Below are 20,202 nucleotides of genomic sequence, written 5' to 3'. Positions count from 1 at the left end.
TGTTATTTATTGAATTTTGAAAAGCCTCTTGGGAAGCTGAGAGGCTGGGCGCAGCTTCAAGCTGCCTTTGCAGATACGGAAACTGCCAGCCGGTTCTGCTAAAAAGCCAGCTCATTAGCTGAGTTACACTCCCTCAGGGCCCTCCGCCAAAGGCAGGGCCCAGCCAGGCAACATTCAGAATCAGAATGTGCCCTTTGGAATAATCTGGACCGTGCTGAACACCGACGGTCCCGATGCAAACGCCTTACAGGGGCGTCGCATGTGGAATTGTTAACAGCTGATTAGCGGGCGCCCCGCAGCCCCCTTGGCGGAGTGGGCTCTCCTTTTGTTCACCTGCCCAGGGGCTGTCTTCCATCCGGGCTGGCCTCTTAACACAGGGACGTCCAGAGAAGCTCCTTCTTTTGTTCAGCCCATCAGCTGCCTCCTTGTGGAAGGGTCTCCCTTTCCAGAGATGTGGGTGGGTGCTACACTCAAACAATTTGATCCAAGGAATTAGTGATTATAGGACGCAAAGGCGACCGCCCCAAACACAACGATGTAACAACCAATTTCCTCTAGTTCTTCAGGGTCTGGTGTAGGTCCACAACACTCTTGTTTAGAATCCCTTGCCTCACTCCCTTCCAAAAGGGTCGTGCATCAAACCAGTGGACAGCCAGGACTCTGCATGGATCAGCAGCTGTGAGGGCTAGTGGTCTCTGCCTTTCCTTTCAAGTATAAAGGAGAGAGGTGGAGAGGAACATCTGGCAAGTTTGTGTGTCCCCAATTTAGATTGCTTCAAGATAACACATAAAACACGCTTCTCTGTACTGTAAGTGTTTAAACTGTAGGCTTTGTCGCTTCATGCCTGTTCTGAATTGTGATGGACACTTTTATCAAACCAAGGCTGCGGGCAAAACTTTATTTTGCGCACTTGGATTTGGAATAACCTAGCTTAGCATCAACATAATTTAATCAAAGAAAAGCGTGGGTGGTTCATATTTTTATTTTTCCCTCGAGTTAGGAATGTAGAACATGTCTGATTTAGATTCCCACAGAATGGCAAAATCACGCTAACCTTTCCATTAGCAGTTTTTAAAATAGTTTCTAACATAATTTTTGCTTAACATCCTAAATTTGTCTCGTTTGGTTTTGACCTATCCAGAAGGCCATTTGTGTACATTTTATCCTTCATCAAGGTATCTGCAAAGCAGGTTAACAAAAATTAAAGATTAAATTAAATGATTTAATTCCAATTAATTAAAAATTTACCACCATTGACTGAATTAGAGTACAAACTGGAAAAAAAAACCTAAGATGGAATAAGGCTTTTTAAGTAACTTATGTGGCAACAGTATTAGAAGCTGTAAAAATTCAGTTCAGGTGATGTTTTAATGGTTGCCCTAAAACCTTAGAAACTCTGAATTAAATGATTATTCTTTATAAGATAAGAGCTGTTTTTCTTAGCCTAGAGCCTAAGTGTTTCATATTTAAGTAGAAGTCCCCCATCCTGGAAGTATTTTTTGGAGCAAAGCAAGTTCAGTATCAATCATGAAGTTACCTTTCCTAATGTTCTTGAAAATTTTATAAAAGGTCCTGTAGCTAACTATTTTTCCACAATGTGGGAATTTTCTAAGTAAGAACTTGCTTTTAATATGCAAAAAAACTTCCTCGTTACTTTCAAAAATGTAATTTCCTGCAAAATGTCATTCTGTATGAGATGTTGAGCCCCCCCAAAAATACAGATTTTTAAATTAAAAGGAATAACAAAATCAGAGACTAATGAGATACTGAAGAATTACATTCTTTACATGGAACAGAAGCCACTTAAGGTTAGTTTTGTCATCTATAAAAAAGAGAAAGAGAGGGATAGACGATTTAGGCCCCGTCCCTACAGAGTCCCCTGTGGCTCTTGACTCCTGAGGGGCCTTTTTGAAGCCTCTTGTCTCCTGAGATGTAGAGAAGTTGCCAAAGCCACTGGGGACTCTCCTCTTCTGGGTCCTTTCGGTTAGATAGCAGAAAGCTTGGGATGGATAATAGGTGTTGCTGCAGAAAGGGTGAGGGGGTTGAGTCATCATATTTGGAGGTCTCTTGAAATTCTCCCCACATGAAGGAAGGGAAATAGGAGGAGGACAAACCTCAAAATAACCTTCCTTTGACTTGATTTGGGCAGAGGTTGATCTTGTCAGCATGGGCCAGGCTCTTTCCGCTCTCATTCTTTCCTGTTTCCCAGGATTGAGTAATCTTCTGTGAGACTCCTCCCCTTAATGGCTTGCTCATACCCAAGACCAGGTCACCTCTTGGAAATCTGCTAAAGATGGCTAAGGGGACACCTTTGCCCCAGCAGTCTAGGCATCAAGCTGTCCGTTTCTCACTGCTACCAGCCAGGTGACTTAAATAAAAAAAATAACTGCCCAACGGTCAGTTTTTCTCCTCATCCCATTCTAAGGTGATCATCTGGATCGTGGAGAAACTAATTTGTCCTAATCAAAGTTGGTTGGTTAAGCTGTGGTTTCATTCTGACATCAATACTCCACATTCGTGTTCAAGTAAAAATAATCCTTCTGCAATCTGTTGGAAAGTTCATGATCTGTCTTTGAGAACTCATGCTGCTGCTTTCAAGATCCTTTTTTTTTTTTTGTTCCTTTCCCTTTTGCTCTTCCAAGACGGAGGACATTGAAGAGATAGCCCGAAAGACTCAGGGGCTGAAAAAAGCGAATCCGAAAAGACAGCGGGTGGTGGTGTTTACCCAAGGGAAGGATGACACTGTCATGGCCACAGGTACATGCTTTTTAACCATGTAAATTTAATTCTGACGTTTTAAGCCTTGCAATCCTTAAGAGAATATTGCGTTCAATTTTCTTCTCGTGCTTCCAAAGAGATTTAACAAATAAGAGTCAAATAAAGAAAGAAAAAAAACCAGTTTAAGAGAATGTACTGAATGAGTAATCATGGTGAATTTGGTAAAAAGAACACGGCAGTAGGCAGAACCAGTTGTTTATAATAAGAAAATCTTTGTGCACGTATCTCCCAGGGAGCGTGATAATATGAGAAGGATTGGGCTGGTTTAATAGGGTTTTCATATCTGAGCATCTGTCTGTTTGGACTTCTCCGTTTAGGAGAAGTATGGCTTTACTTTATACTCACCCAAGATATTATTTGGAAATATTCCACGATTGTATATACAATATCTATAAAAGTCACTTTTCCATTTTGAATATAAATGTGTTTTACATTTTGATAGTGGAAAATGTTCAATTTTATCAATTTTGTTACATTAGCAACCACACTCTAGGGATCTTACACATAATTATTTATCTGGGGTAAGATCTAAACATAATTTTAGACATTGATATGATTCTGAAATGTTAAAGATACCTTTTCTAGTTCATCTGATGCCTATGAATTATGCACTGTGCTTGAAAAGGTTTAAATTATTTACTTTCATTTAGATTTTCTCTTGAGTTGTTTCTACTTGATTATCTGTATCAAAGCTCACCAAGTAACAGATGCTGTAAGGATTAAATCCATGTAAGTAGTAATGGAGAATACAAAATTTGATATACTGTGAAGTGAATTTCCAGCTGGTTTTTTTTAAAGCAGGAAATTCCTCTTTTGGTTTTTCCCACTTGAGAACTTTTGGTCCTTAGAGAAAAAAGTGAAAAAGGAGCTTGTGTAGGAATGAAGTGATCTATGATATGCCATTTTAATCATTAAAACATGACTTTTCCTGCCGTTGAACACATTGTCTACATTTCTTGATTTAAATAGGGTTTTTGCAGGGGGGGGGGGAAAGCTATCATGCATTTTTGTCTAAAGCAACATATTTAATTCAGTTCTCTACTGCCTCCTCCATGGCTTTGAACTTAAGCTAAAGTCTCTTTTGGAACAGATTGTCAAGCAGCAGGTCTGGAAATGCTTTGGAAAGAACTCTGCTAATATCAGCAGAGCCAGCATGAGTTTGAGACAGACTGTATCTCTCTCTCTCTCTCTTTTTCTTTCTTTCTTTCTTTCTTTCTTTCTTTCTTTCTTTCTTTCTTTCTTTCTTTCTTTCTTTCTTTCTTTCTTTCTTCCTTCCTTCCTTCCTTCCTTCCTTCCTTCCTTGTCCTTTTCTTTCTTTCTTTTTCTTTCTTTCTTTCTTTCTTTCTTTCTTTCTTTTTCTTTCTTTCTTTCTTTCTTTCTTTCTTTCTCTTCCTTCCTTTTCTTTTCTTTCTTTCTTTCTTTTTCTTCCTTCCTTCCTTCTTTCCTTTCCTTCTTTCCTTTCCTTCCTTCCTTCCTTCCTTCCTTCCTTCCTTCCTTCCTTTCTTTCTTTCTTTCTTTCTTTCTTTCTTTCTTTGACTAATTAGCAGGCCAAAGACATCTGTCGTTGTACTGTACCTTGACCTCAATAAAGCATTTGGCAAGGTCTCTCATGAGGTCAAGGATGGAAAAGGTAGGCTAGATGGTCCTGTGAATTTGCAGTTGGTTGAACTTGTTTACCAAAATATGCCTATGAATGATTTTGTATCATCCTGGAGGGAAGGGGTGTATGAAGCCATCTTTAGGAATGGAATGGAAGATGCCATTCAGAAGGAATGGTGGAAAGGCTAGGGAAAATGATCTCAATAGAAATAGGCAAGAACCATCACCCAGGGGAAGAAGGCTGAAACATTTTCCAACTCCTGGATGACATGAGTCTTTGGAGTCTAAAAAATGGGCAGAGGGCTACAGCACAACCGGATTTGTAAGTTTTGTTATTATAGCCAACGGGATGTCCTTGGTGCTCTCTGAGCTTAGTAGTTTTCTTGCAGATGTCTCAGTACCAAACTAGGTAACGTCTTCCGAGCACTTTGAAGGACCTTGAGTCTGAACGTCAGCGGTCCCCAACAGCCGTTTCCTTCCATGGCAGAAATGCCTCCTCCTTCTAGTTACGAGATATTTGATGAGACGTTTCTTTTGTTCCTTGCCCAAGGTAGACTGCTTGGGCAGCTGGAGGGGAGGATTTCCCAGTAACCACACTTGCACGAGACTGTTTGTGACTCCCTGATACGCTGAGTAGTGAAATTGGCTAAGTTGTATTCAAAGCCACTTGCGCACAGGTGTGAGCTGTTTTCAGAGATCGGCAGAAGGTTGAGATCTTAGCTGCCACATTTCCTGTTCACAGATATCGTTGCCACCTACACAGGTGAACTTTGGCTCAGTGCTCAGGGTCTTTCTCGGAACGAGGCAGCGCTTGAGGACTAGGTAGCTGGGGAGTTAGTTAAGCGACTCCATAATCCTCTCTCGGGATTCACAAGTGTCCGGTTGAAGCTCAGATGCTTGGCAGGAACCTTTCAACCGACTCCTCGGCCAAAGAGCCTCCGCCACTTGGACAGGGGAGCCCTTCTTTGAAGCAGAAAGGCTGCAGAGAAGACTGGCCAGCCCGGGCACCCTCGGCTCCCTTGCCCAGGTAGGAGAACCGGTTTGGAGTAGGGATGAAGGTGCTGCTGGTCTAGAAACAGGAGGCGGTGAGTTCTAGTCCCGCCTTAGGCGTGAAAGCCAGCTGGGTGGCTTTGGGCCATAATCTCCTCCCATAATGCCTTTTCCTTTTTTTCTTTTTTCTGACAAGAATTTGGTATCTGGAGAGAAAGCTTCAATCTCAGCTCTTAAATATAAAGAATCTAGCCATTTAGGAGCTTGGAATTTGGTTTCATATTCATACAGAAAGAAAACAGCCCCTGATGCGGAAGAGACCATAAGCAGGAAAGTTATTGAGAGAACCCTCGTGTGGGTAATTAGGATTCACAATCCTTGGGAGGTGTATAGTTTTATCTAGCCAAGATGATATATTTCCCAGGAGTCTTGGGGTTATCTGAGCTCATCACATCTAATCCACCCTTCCCAGGAGCCCAGGAACACCTACCGTAGATGTCAGCCTGATTCATATTAATTTGCCTCATCGGTTTCCGAATAGACGCCCGTTGCTGATCTTGCTGCTGAATATTAAGAAGCTTTGAGCAAGAAGAAGCAAGGAAAAGTGTCCCCTCGCACCTTTGTGATTCTGCCAGAGGTTTTTAATTTCAGGAACGTGCATTAAGACAAGGGCATTTAAATAATCTGAGCTAGAATTAAAGCAGAGTTTCTGGAGAAACTCAAGGTAACTCAAGGTAAAGGTGGTTAGGGAACAGGGTGGGGAACTAGGGCCCTTTTATGTCTTGTGGACTTCAACTCCCACAATACCTGAGTAGCCATGCTGGCTCAGGAATTCTAGGTGTTGAAGTCCGCAAGTCATAAAGGGGCCAAAGTTCTCCACCTCTGTTATAGAACGCCTGGCTAAGGTGAAAAAAGTATCGGTGTCCAGGAACAAATCGATTACATCTAAGAAACGTGAAAAGTCATGGAAGATAGGCCCAGTGGCAGAGTTCTGGAGATTGGTAAATGCTATTCGGAAAAGAGGACCCAAGTAATTTGCAGATGGGTTAATGAGGTGCCAGCGGTGGACTAAACTTTGGAACATGTTGGTTTATGAACATTTAGGGGAAAAAAGGCATTGCTTAGAGGAAACTTCCCCACAATTTCCTTTATCGTATCACCTTCCATTGAGATCCGTTGGCCAAGGTATATGTAGTGGTCTACCACATCTAGTTCTGCTCTTCATGACCGTGCCAGAACCCTAAATAAGGTGGCTGTGCAAGCAGGTATGCTAGAACTTGTGAACTGCAGCAATCCACAATCCTGGTAAACTTGTCCACTGGTGCATGTCCAGAGTGACAAAATCGATTCAGTCAAATCAAGTGAAGGAACTTGTAGAAGAAGAGTCCTTTTCGTACTCTTCTTAACCTACTGGGGTCCCAGCCACCCACCTACCAACTGATTAAAGAGTTCCAGAAGAACCTGGTCATACCGGGGGAGCCAGTGCTCTCCCCCATAATAGGGCGGCGTGGGCAAGGTAGGGGAACAGGACTTAAGGTGTAGGATTAATTCTGGGAAAACAGGTTCTAGTTCATTCTCATCCGTGGAAACCCGAAGAGCGATTTCATCCTTTTACTAGGTGATCCTGCCCATCCCAGCTCAACCTTTGTTTCTTATGTCTTGGGCTTCTGGGAATTGTAGTTCACCAGCTTCTAGGGATGCAGATCTTAACAGCCAGGTTGCTTTTTGGTTTCCCAAAGAGACCCTGTTGTACTTGTGTTAGAAGTTTTGCACTGGCCGCCAGTTTGTTTCTGGGTAAAATGCCAGCAGCTGTTAACTATAAACTCCAATATGGCTTTATGTCCATGGAGGCTCTCGGCCATCCAGGTCGCAGTTATCCCAAAGGTGCTTTTTTTCAGGAGGCAACTGGACTTTCTTGTTTTTCTTTGAAGACCTTTCGCTTCCCATCCAAGAAGCTTCTTCAGTTCTGCCTGAAGTCCAGTTGCCTCGTGAAAAAGCACCTTTGGGATTCGGTCTAGCTTTGCTCCAAGCACTTAAGAAATTGTTCCTCCCACAACCCACTTCTGCTCACTGAAATTGCCTGACAGGTTTGCCAGAAGCTGCTCTAAGCAATGTACAGCAACAGTCAAAAATTCTATTTAGTTGACAAATTAAAATCTATCAGATCAACTCAGACCTTTATTACAGTCCTAAGGTCAGAGAGCACCACAGTAAAATGCATTAACCTGTAATTAGTACTAGCTAAACTTAAAAAAAAAGACATAAAATGCAATACAATTATAATAATTTTTATTATAATTGTCATACAGATAACAATGGCAACTGCAAAAAACTATTTAAAAATTTATGTATTAAAATAGTTTTTAGTAGTTGATTTTAATACTTTTTAATTATTTTTAGTTTTGATTTTAAGTTTAATGGTCAGTTGCCCAAAGGCTCTGAAATTGTTGGAGTAATTTTAATAAACCCTCAAGATTTAAACACATAGCTCAGGGGTCTTCAAACTTGGCCCTTTTATGACTTGTGGACTTCAACTCCCAGAATTCCTCAGCCAGGCATGCTGGTTGAGGAATTCTGGGAGTTGAAGTCCACAAGACATAAAAGGGCCACATTTGAAGACTCCTGACATAGCCGGATGTTAAAAGTATGCCTAGCATCATTTGAGCATGCTTTTCAATGGCTTCTATGCTATTTTGCTTTCATTCACGGTGAAGCTCCTAACCTAACTAGCAAATTTTAGAGGTTTTTGTGTGATAAGGACATTATTTGAGGACTGGTTGCACTTTTGGTTCCATGTGTAAATTAAATTAAGGGATGCACTGATTTATATGCTTAGTAAATTCAAGATAGGAGAGCTAATGCCACAAGGTCAGTTGCATAAGCAAACATAAATGTTAAGTGACTTTGAGTCCAGGAAAGCTGTTCAGTACATAAGCTTAGCTGAATCTTTGTGCTGTATTATTATTCATGGTAGCCAAATAAATGTCAATAATAAAAGAGAATTAAAGATTTTCATTTCCCAGCGGTAATTCTTCTAAGACTGCTTGATCTTTCATTTCATTTATAATTCATTTCTGTATCAGGATACAGCTATTCACCAGGCAGTGTATGACATGAAGTCGTTTAATAATGATTAAGAATGTAAAAATGTATGGCCCATGGGTAGTTGTCAGAAGACGTACCGGAGCATTATTGCATTTGCCATGTTCTTATAGATCCTTCCACTCTTGAATATCAAGCATCCTTCTCTTTACACACCATTTATTGTAAAATATTTAATGAAAAAGAGATATATGTGTCTGAATTTGCCGTGTGGTACAATGACTGAAACCTCTTACGGAAACTCCGTGGCCTGGGTTGGGAGAAGCGCTTGGCTTCTGAAGGACAACAGCACAACCCATAAGACGGGATTCTTTCAGGAACTGAGTCACAGGCCAAGGGGACAGAAACTGCCCTGGGGGCCACGTAGACACCAGAACCAAGAGGTCTTCCTGGACTTGGTGACAAGGACAGTTTATGAGATGCTAAGTGAGAAAAGGGGAGCCAAATCCCATCCCAGAAGAGGTGGACAGAGTAGTGCTTCAAACTTTCCTGCAGTGGTGCAGGAGAAGCACCAAGTAGTACTGCCTTTAGTGGTCAGAGAACGTATACGTCCTGAACGTGGAGGCTGGAAGGGGTGCTAAGTTTAATCCATTATTCTTTATTGGCCAAGTGTGGCTGGACACACAAGGAATTTGTCTCTGGTGCATAAGCTCTCAGTGTACATACAAGCAACAAGTGATAAATCATGATCATAATCAACATAAAAATACATTCATCATAAATCATAAAATACAACACATTCATCATAAATCACTTAGTGATAGTCATAGGATACTAGCTAAGCAAACAACATGCATCATACTAGGATATAAATAAAACAAAATAAAACGTAAGCAACAAAGTTATAGTCATAAGAAGCTGAGGAGATAGGTAGTAGGAAAGATGGGGAGAACAATAGTAATAGAACTTTACTAAGTAGTTTGAAAGTGTTGTGGGAATTGGTTGTTTAGCAGAGTGACGTCGGGGGAAAATACTGTCCTTGTGTCTAGTTGTTCTGGCGTGCAATGCCCCGTAGCATCATCTTGAGGGAAGAAGCTGAAACGGTTTATGTCCAGGATGTGAGGGGTGTGTAGACATTTTCACAGCCCTCTTTCTGGCTCCTGCCACATACAGCTCCTCATGAGAGGCAGGCGGGTAGCAGTTGTGTTTTTCTGCAGTCCTAACTATCAGTTGAAGCCTGGATCTGCCTTGGTTGGTGGCAGTGCCAAACCAGACAGTTACAGAGCGCTAAAGAGACCCAGCGGAGTCCAGGGCATGTGGAGCAGGAGGGAAGGAGGTCGGGAGAAGAGGAGAGAAGCGGACAAAGAAGAGGGAAGGCCATGTTAGACGGCGCAAGCAAACCATGGTTGGTCAAAGCCAAATCAGTCTAGGCTACTTTTCAAGTTCTTAAGCCTCATTAGCCATGGCGCAGGGCTCAGAAGAGTTAAAATAGCCACCACTGCACAGTGGAAGCTCTGATGTGTTTTGTGTTACATGTGTGATGGGGGTGGAGCTTTCATAATTAAGTGATCACAGCCACCATCTTGTCTTTTCACTCACACACACACACACACACACACCCTTTTCCTGGACATTCTTGCCCTTTTTCATAATATTTTGTGAATAAAGGGGAGAGGGTCTATGCCCCAAAGAGCAGAAACATTATGTGCTATTAACCCTTTGTGGTTCCCTCTGGCCTGTTTCATAATCTTATCCGATCCTATTAAAGGTAAGAATTCAGGGAAAATTTGGGAGGGGTCTCAAAGCTTTTAAAGGCCCTTGCAAGCTTCTGGCAGTGTTGGCTGTTTCTGAATGTAGACTTTGTGTCAAGCCACTAAATTGATTTCTTCATCTGTTTCTTCCACACAAATGTTTAATAAGATTTGAAAAATAATGTAATAGTCTGAGGTATTCTGCGATATTGCTTGGCCTTGAGATGCGTGATTATTATGCTCTGGCCATGATTAAATAAACCGCCCACGCTATGGAGGCTTAGTGTAAAATAATTGTGTAGTTTCAAATTATTGTCTCACGCATACATTCATAAAGATAGTTATTTACTGCGTTGGATTTAATCCACGGGAATCGGTGGTCATCCTATTAAACAAAGTGTCTCTTCGCTCAAGTCCTCATGAATTTAAAAAAAAATCAGTTAGCATTTATCATGACAGATTTAGCATGTTCATTTGTGATAGCAAACTGACAGAATCTTCTGGCTCCTAAAAAGTACAATATGTATTGGCCATAAGATGTCACGAACAAATCATTTTGGGCTCAGTTGTCATAAGTTGAGGACTGCCTGTATGGGAAGACTGCTGTCATGTCACCCCTCGTCCTTCTTGTCATTAGTTAAACAGACCCCAGTCCCTGCGACCGTCCCCTAACTGGGATCCATCGCATAAGGCTAATGGCTGGGTTAAAAACAATGGCCAGGCTTTCCTGAAGACCGGTAATCCTCAACTTAATGACAGCCGCTTAGCGACTATTTGAAGTTACGATGAACCCACCCCAAAGTACTCACAGCGCAGTTCAAAAGTTCTGATGGCCCCGGGGGTGGAGTGGGGGGCAAGGTCATGTGACCCCCTCTGGAGAGGACTCACCGGTTGGTTCTGCACTTACAGCCCTTTGCAGCGCCCTGTGGTCACATGACTGGGACTTAGGACGTTTTGTAAACCCCCCATAGAGAACAGTTGGTTCATCTGACGACTCCAGCATTCGCTTAATGGCTACGGATTCAAGTAGCGATTGCAGTAATTCACTTAACAACCACTGCAAAAAAGGTCACAAAATTGACTCCGTCGTTTGATGACTTGCTTTACAACCATCATGGCTTTCAACTATAATGGGCAGGCTCCACTATGGTCATAAGCTGAGGTCCACCCGTGGGCTCCTTCAAGCCCAACGGGACTGTCTTTGGGAAGACTCCCAAGTTGGCCGTGTTGCATTAGACCAAAACTGGAACTGGCTTGTTTCGTTTTGAACTTGGAGCACTCAAAACTGCCGTTTCGTGGCCGAAATGTCTCTTTTAGAGTTGCTTTGTATAATGGGGCACAGGGAGAAGGGGGTGCTCTAAAAGTCACATTTTGCTCCAGCTGCGATTTCATCTCAAACCAAGCTCCCCACATGTGCATATTTTGTTTCGAACTCAGAATCCTCAAAGGACCTCTGTTTTCTGTGTCTCCGTTCACACGCTGGCGCAGAATCGGACTGCCTCTACTCCAGTCCGGGAGACTTCGGGTGGAGAGCAAGAAAACACAGCCGTGTCTGTTGAGCTGAAACAGATGTTAGACATCTTTGCATTAATTTTATCTGAAACTAGACTCTGGCCCGTGATTTGTAAACTGGCAGTTATTTGATTTAAAAGCCAGAGCGAATTGTTTGTGGGAAAGCCTATTCTGTACACCTCATGCCAGCACTTGCCTGCTCAGTCCTCACAGGTCCAAAGGAAAATATAACGGATGTTAGAAACTATCCTCAGAAGAGGTAGCAGAATTCAATACATATCAATAAAAGCAAAAATGCAATAAATTTATTATTCCATGCTCTTCCCACCACCTGCACAAATGTGACAGTACTATATAGTATTTGTGTGTTGTTGTCCCTGGCAATGGAGGAAGAATTCTGCAGGCAATCAGTTATCAAACAACGGCAAATGTGAAAGCTGTGCAAAATTGTGAGCACCCAACCCAGCCTGTGGTAGTCCCCTCTCTTTATTATCCTATCAACTGACTAAGTTCATCCCAGACAAAGTGAGGTTATGGGAAGCCACCTAGAGCATCATGCACCATTAAACATCAGGGCTGCCTACACAAACATCTGCACCACTGAAGTTACTAGCCAAGGGTGTAGCGGAAGAGGGATAAACCGCTTTCTTAATCATGTGTAAGAAAAGAATAGTATCCTAATGCACGTATTGTTTCTCAAGAGGAAGTCCATCAATAATTGTATAATTATGGCGTATTAGATTTGAGTATCTATTATAGATGATTGATTTTTGTTTGTATCTCCATCTGTGGGCACTTCAGTATTCTGTAAATTATTCAGCTCGCTCCTTTTTAATGCCTTTGTGAGGACAACTGGGAATGTTTGCTTGTCAATGACGACTTTTGCTTACAGTGTTAACTGGGGATTTTAATAAGCTCTGAATATGTCAAGATCCTAACAATTATATTTGAGGCGTTTGCTAACACAAGATAGGAGCTATATTTAAACTTTAAAAACTTGAAAGTAAAATGTGCCCTAAATAAAGAATCCCTGTGCTTATTTGTGAATATATTATGTACCTCTGGCTGCATATTTGGAAATGCAGATTATGTGAGGGAATGAGAGTAGCTAAATTACCTTATTATTGAGGACCAGCAACATGGTGCCCAAGCTTTAATGCCACTAGATGGCACTTATTGACCTTCAGATTTAAAGGGGAAAAAAATGGCTGAATCTTTCAGCCATACCTCACAAGAATTCTGTGTTCTCATATCAAACGTCATGTAATTCTTTAAACCCAGTTGCAACCTACATGGTTTCCAGACTCTGTGCTGCACATTCCTTGCAGGACGAGTTTGGGCTTCTGCTTGTAACTCAAGACGGTAAACTCAACTCAGTGGGCATCTACTTTGTTACATACAGACATAGCCTCTCACTTACCATATACATAAATCATCCCTATGCCCTATCTTGTATTCCTATCTCTCCTCTTTATAGAGTCACATTTATTATATCTTTTATATCTTCTGTGTCAATGGCCCCCGACATTTTTGGCACCAGAATTCGTGGAAGACCATTTTTCCACAGACCGGGGGTGGAGGAGCACACAGCTCCCTCGCGCGTGCAGTTTATGGTAGGGTTCGCACTCCTATGAGGATCTCATGCCTGATGATCTGGGCGGGAGCTGAGGCAGTGATGCCAGCACTGGGAAGTGGCTGCAAATACCAGATGAAGCTTTGCTTGCTCACTCGCCCACCTCCAGCTGTGCGGCCCGGTTCCTGGCAGCCCACGGGCCGGGCTGGGGACCCCTGTTCTAGGCCGCCTGCATGTACTTTTTCTCTTTGGATATTTTCATGTTGTTTCCTAATGTCTGTCCTGGGTCCCCCTAATGCTGATCAATGGCTGAAATAAAGATGGGTTTGATTTAATTTGATTCATGCGATTTTCACCCTAGTTAGGTTGATTTCTGGTTGGTTGGTTGGTTGGTTGATTAAATTGATAGCCATGAAACCCTGTGAGAGGGTCCCCTTCCGAAGACAAATTGCTGGCTATGTTCTTTTCTGTTAGATAAAACCAAGTTGGCTGACAAAAAAATGAAACGAGGCACTTCACCATTCAAAATACAGAATCACTATCAGCCCCAAGATAAAATGTCCATTGAAAGCAAGATGAAGCAGCAGTTAAATACTGAGGACAGGTGAAATACGTTTTTGGCGCACACAATTAAAAGGACATTGAACACCAGTCTAGGAAATGTTCACAATGAGGGCATTCCAAAATTCAATTCCCAGTAATAAAAGATCCTCTGCCTTATTAATTAGCGACAAAAGGAGAATATCGTAACACTGGGCATGTTTTACTAGGTGAAAATGGTTTGAGGGGCTGGAGTGCCCAGGGCTTCTGAAGCAAATTGCTGAATAAAAGTTAGCAGTGGCATTCAGCTGGGAGCAGCGGCTTCTGTTCTGAACAGCAAGCTTCAGGCAGCAACCTGTGAAATAGCAAATGTAAGGTCTTGTCAGAGTCACACAAATTTCCTTTAGCTTGAAAATATGCAGAACAATATAGAGGTGTCGTTCAGGTAGGAGGCAGTCTGTAGCCCCATTCTAGCTTTTTAAAGTTCTGACCTCTTCTCCCTAAAGATACCAATTTCTCCCAAATTCCGTTTTTTCCAGGCTGCTTAGAAAAACGGGTCCATACGTTGTGACCTAAACAGTCGTGGGAGCTGGATAGTCTGGCAATCACTTTTGGTAGTGTTTTATTCCACTGAATTTTATTTTTCTTGGCATGAGTGGGGGTTTAGGACTGTACAGCTCTGCAGTCTCATTCAGTTCCAAGATCAGAGAATTTGCTTGGAGAGTGGTCAGTTTGTAGCTGAGGTTAATAGATTAATAGGGAGCAGTCGGCAAATCACTAGAATGTTTCATTGGGCAAAATAAGGAATAAAAGGAGGTTAAGAAGACGAAGCCACAAGTGGAACAAATGGTCTTGTCATTCTCCAGTTCAGCTGCAAAGCTAAAAGTGAAATTATTCTCATCCAGAGAAAGAAATATATCTCTGATTGTTTTAAGATAGAATTCTTCCTCCTCTTAAAAAATGAAGTTCTGGGCAGAGAATCTGATCGTATAATGGGAAACATTACATCAGGCATATTGCTGTAGCAGAATGATTCAATTAGAGTTAATTATTTTTAATTAATAAATGCAACAGTAAAAATGCTTTAAAGTGGGCCTTACGTTCTAATTTATCCTGGGGCCTAAGCAGGTCAAAAGGTAATTTTATTTCAAGCCCCTGGTTCAGCGGTGATTTTAGCAGAGGCCGGTTCCCAGGCTGATTGCTCTCCTGTTTTCCCATCCTCTGGCCTCTCTAGGGATTATCTTATCTCCCGCTCCATTCCTATCATTGTTTTTGCCCCCGTTAGATTTAGTAGCTGTCAGGTATAACCCATTTCATATGCCTGCCATTTCATTCCTGAGACTGTTCCCTCCGAAGGCGGCCTTTCTGACGGCAGCGTATCTTGGTGAATTGTAGAGTCCTGTTTATCCATCCGCTTTGCTAAGGGATGGATCCCCCTTTCCTCACTGCGTGTTTGGCTTCCCTTCCAGACCTCCATGGAATAACAGCTTCACCCAACTATCTAGAGCAGGGGTAGGCAACCTCGGCTCTTTTATGACTCGTGGACTTCAACTCCCAGAATTCCTGAGTCAGCATTCTGGGAGTTGAAGTCCACGAGTCATAAAAGAGCCAGGGTTGATTACCCCTGATCTAGAGTAACCTGGCACTTCTGTCTGGATGTCCGTGTCTTGCTCAGCTTTTAGACAGAGTCCTGTTCTCTTGGTTGAGACAGAATAGACAAGTTTCTTCTTCACCCAAACAGTTCTTGCGAGATGTCATTCACACAACCATCTGTCCTTTCAGAAAAATCCATTATTTTTGGAGTCAACTTAGTGGCTTCTGGTACATTGTCTAGACCAGGGGTCTTCAAACTTGTCCCTTTTATGACTTGTGGACTTCAACTCCCAGAATTCCTCAGCCGTCATAAAAGGGCCAAGTTTGAAGACCCCTGGTCTAGATTGTGGGTGTGCAAAATATCAGTGTAAATCATATTAAGTCAGCTGCAAAGCAGTTATAAGAGGAAGAGTATGGTTACGTTGGTTTCAATTCCTTCCTCCTCTTTGAATGCACACGGGTGATGGAGGTCTACTTGCACATGTGAACCATTTTTATTAGGGGTTGTTTTTCCCAAAATTTAATAATTTGCCATTTTCAGTCTGAAAAACATTCTAGGGCTGTGGCAAAGGGCTTTCCAGAATGTTCCTCTCTTTCCTTTTTGTCCTTTAACTGCCTGAAGTATTGTTTTTTGGGGGAGAGATTTAAAACAAAGCATGAGCCCAGAAAAGCTTTCAAAGAAAAGTAATTAAAAATGACAAGTTGTGGCATAAACCTGACAGTGTTCAGGAAATATGCAGGATGGATATTTTTTCATTTATGCCTTCTAGCATGTTTGTTATTGTGTTCATAATGAGACGTTCTTTATAGCTAGAGTTCTTTTTTTTTCCCCCTTACTGTAAATGACAGTGGGCGTCTAAGCCCCGCTCTGTATTTTTATGAGTATTTTTATCCCCACGTCATGCTTTTAAAGGTTTGGTATGCAAACATACGATTCAGAAGCTTTGGGTAGAAAATGCCTGTCACAACTGCGATTATAATAACTAACATCCTAATGAGTTGTGCTCCATATGTGGAAAATAATCTATAAACTAAACTGTTACATAATTTATATTAAAATGTGCATGCAATTATTTTGAAACGGGGTAAATCCTATACATTCCAATTACAGTGGCAATTAAGTGAAATTATGTGGATACTAATTAGATGATCCTAAAGGATCATAGACTTGTGTACTTAATTATCAGAGGAACAATCAACAACTCATTTAGGATGAATAAATTTATTTCACTTGGAGAGGCTGATACCGCTATAGTTTATCCTGCCATCATGTTTCTGAGGTAATTCCGTTGAGGGCGGTGTGATCTATCCTGTATTTTCATGAGTATAGTTAAGAACAGAATGTAACCTTTGGAGATTAGCATAAATTTCAGATCTCATTGTGCCTCAGAAAGATATTTAAAAAACCCATTATTCTTAATAAAACCCATTTAAGAAGACAGCAGTGTAAGAAGCAGCCAAACCTAGAAACCTTTGAAGAATGTAAGTAAAGGACGCAGTTTCTAAAGTCTATGGGGAGCAATTGGTGAAGCCTGTTATTTATTTATTTCTTCATTCATTCCTAAATCATAAATAAAGAATTAAGGAGCTCAGGTCCACTGAGCATAAGTCTCGCTCACAGTTTGAGTTTGTGTTGGATTTTATCCTAAATGACTAATCATATTGAATGCACAGAACGGTTTTATCCTTGGGCCAGGGCCATCCATTTTGGGGTAGTCCTTGACTTATGACCACGATTGGGCCCAAAATTTCCAATGCTGAGTTGGACAGTTGTTAAAGTGAGCTTTGGCCACTATGTGACTTTAGTTGCCACAGTTGTTAAGCAAATCACTGCAATTGTTCAGTTAGTAACACGATTGTTAAGTGAAACTGCCCCCCCATTGACTTTGCTTGTCAGAAGGTCACAAAAGGGGATCACGTGACCCCAGGACACTACGACAGTCATAAATGTGAGTCAGTTGTCAAGCATCTGAATTCTGATCATGTGACCATGGGGATGATGCAGTGGTTGTAAATGTGAAAAACGGTCATAAGTCACTTTTTAGTGCCGTCGTAACTTTGAACAATCACTAAATGAATGGTCGTAATTCAAGGATTACCTGTATGTTCTGGCTGCCGTGGGTGGATGGCGACACACCCACGCATGGCCTGTTACAAGCCTGTTGGGTGGTCCTCCTGTTGCTGCTATACAATCTGTGTCCGTTCTTCCTAACCGTGCATTTGGGTATTTTTGGGTGACACCACCAACACGTGGTTTGCCAGGAGAAGGCCTCCATGTTTTGGGACAAGAACATGAGAAGTGTACCAAATCAGATTTCGTTTCATTTAATAGAATAGCAGAGTTGGAAGGGACCTTGGAGGTCTTCTAGTCCAACCCCCTACTCAAGCAGGAGAACCTACAGCAACGGGGTTTTATCCAAACATGTTCCTGAACTTGTAATTTCACAGGCAGAGATTCAAGCTGGTTTTATTACACGCATTAGAAAACAACAAAGATTCTGCAGTTTTTGGCTCAAATCTCTACATGGCCCAGGTTCCAGTCCTGCCTGAGCATCTAAATGAGCCGAGAGTCAGTTTCCTCGTGGGAATGGTGGTCAACATCTGGGCATGGTTACTGCAGGGCCCTCGATGTTTCCAGCCTGGGTCCGTCTAGCCCTCACAGACGCACTGCTTACCCAGTTTCCATAAACATTTTGATAACTGCTTCTTTGGTTGCTTCCTATTACATTAGCCTGGTTATTTATTTAAGATTTTAAAAAATAAACACAGTTGTCATAAAGTTTTTTGGATCTCCTATAACAGTCGGTTTATTCTTTCATCTTATTATTGTAATTTATGCAGTATGGTTGTTGTCTAAGAGGCAGGCTTTTTAATTTTCATAATTTGCACATCAAAAAAGGTGTTAATGACATCACACCCTTTAAAAAACATCTCTGATCATGAAGAACGTGCACCTATTCTGTTCAAATACGCTGTTTTTAAATCCCTTGAAAGAATTGCTAGAAATTGAGCAGGATTGCAAAAAGGATGCAAGCGAAACTAGAAAATGTTTCCATTAAATCTATCATGCCAAAGAGAACCTACCATCCAGATTCTTCTTCTTTTTTGTTTTTTGTTTTAAGGAAAAGGGATATCATTTAGGGGATATTTTTTTTAACAGTGCAAAGCCCCTCTTCCTCCTCCTCCTCCTCCTCCTCCTCCTCCTCCTCCTCCTCCTCCTCCTCCCAGTTCACTTGCACGTGTCAACTCCAGAGGCTTCTTTCTCTCCTTGCCTAAGGAACTTGTGGTTCTCCCTACATTGCTCTTCCCTAGCCACAAGCCACACAATGGTTGAGATTTACAGAAACACCTGGAAGCCTGGAGTTTTCCCATTATTCCTGCTCTTTTCAGTGCTCAAGTTGCAGTGGGTTGCAAATTAATTGTACTGTCTTGGTTACGTATCCTGCTCAAGGTTGTCTCTTGGAAAGGCCCCGGGGAGGCCATCAAAGCCAACTCTTGGCTGAGTCCACTGACAAAATGGAAGCATCTCTGCCTTGGGGCTGCTTGAAGGCCTCCATGGTTTTGCATTTGACAAGATGTTGCCGTTCAGAACATGGTCAAGATATGTTGTAAAACATGTTTTTTTTTCTTTCCTTTCCTTTTAGAAAATGAAGTAAGAACTTTCCCAGTCTTAATTAGCGACCAAAGCGAGATAGTTGACACTAACGGAGCCGGAGATGCCTTTGTAGGCGGTACGTATCTTTCTCAGGTTATTCTGTCTGGAGATCTCCCTGTTCTCCCACCTTCCTCTCCTCACCGGCAACTTCATTAGACAAGGTGATGACAAGTGTTGGTGTTTTTTTCCAGCATAGGGCATCAAGCTTGTTCTTTGCAAGCCTTCATTTGCATCCTAAGAGTCTGTTTTAATGGATTGTTAATTCTCTCAGGAAAAACGTGTTGCTACCTTTACAGATAATATGCTGTTAAGTAACATCTACATTGTTTTCACAAGATTAATTGGGCCTGTCAGAATGTTGCATAAACAAAACTGCCGCAAATATGCTTTGTAGAGTCCTCCAAATTCTACCCTGGCTTTAAAATCTTAGCACATGGCTCTTCTTTTAGCAGGTTATAGTGAATATTGCAGAGTATGAAAATAACTAACATTTGAACCTTAACTTTTTTTTCCTTAGTGCATCTGTTTGTGTAAACGCCCCTCCCCCAAATGATATGCGTTAAGAGTCAGAAATAGCAGAACATCTGCTCTGATTTATATCTGATCTCAATTTTTTTTAATATTGGGAAGGGATGAAGAATCCAACTCTCGGTCTCCATTGTTTAAAATGCCTCAAATAAATCAAAACCTTGTGTAGTTGCAAAATTATCTTGTTGATGATAAATCTCAGCATCTTGCAACAACAGGCTGTTCCGCTTTGAAAATGGTGATGCTGAAAGCCTTAAAGTTGTCCACAACACTCTCCTTATTTTTCTCAAAATACGGGACTTGTTTTCATGGTATGACTAAGGTTGTTGTTGCCACATCAGAAGCAAATATAGGAGAGTCTTCACTTCTTGGCTCAGTCTGTTACAATCTAGGTTTACTTTGAGCCATCAATCTTATACTATCAGGTCTGTATTGCAGAACTCTAGGCAGCCCCTAGGTGGCAGCAACATGATTCAGAAAACACAAACCCTGGCTGCCCTCTGGTGGTTGTTTGGGCATTAGCCCAGATATGACAGAAACAAATTCTCCTCCTCCTCCTTCCTCTTCCTCCCCCTCCTCCTCCTCCTGACCGAAAAGACCATAGGGCAGTTGGTTGAAGGTTATCCTAAAAGCCTTTATCT

General features: G+C 41.8%; 1 protein-coding gene across 1 annotated transcript in view; it reads left to right on the top strand.

Moving 5' to 3' along the window:
* Nucleotides 1-20,202, top strand: part of ADK (adenosine kinase) — a 126,263-nt gene that overhangs the window by 97,197 nt on the left and 8,864 nt on the right. Inside the window, exons 9-10 of the mRNA XM_015816460.1 lie at nt 2,643-2,757; nt 19,023-19,109. Coding sequence (XP_015671946.1) covers nt 2,643-2,757; nt 19,023-19,109 — 202 coding nt within the window. The remainder of the gene's footprint in view (nt 1-2,642; nt 2,758-19,022; nt 19,110-20,202) is intronic.

This window comes from Protobothrops mucrosquamatus, unplaced genomic scaffold, assembly GCF_001527695.2.
Source record: "Protobothrops mucrosquamatus isolate PMUCROS unplaced genomic scaffold, P.Mucros_1.0 scaffold454, whole genome shotgun sequence".
In the NCBI taxonomy this organism is placed as follows: domain Eukaryota; kingdom Metazoa; phylum Chordata; class Lepidosauria; order Squamata; family Viperidae; genus Protobothrops; species Protobothrops mucrosquamatus.
This window is presented reverse-complemented; position numbering and strand designations above follow the sequence as displayed.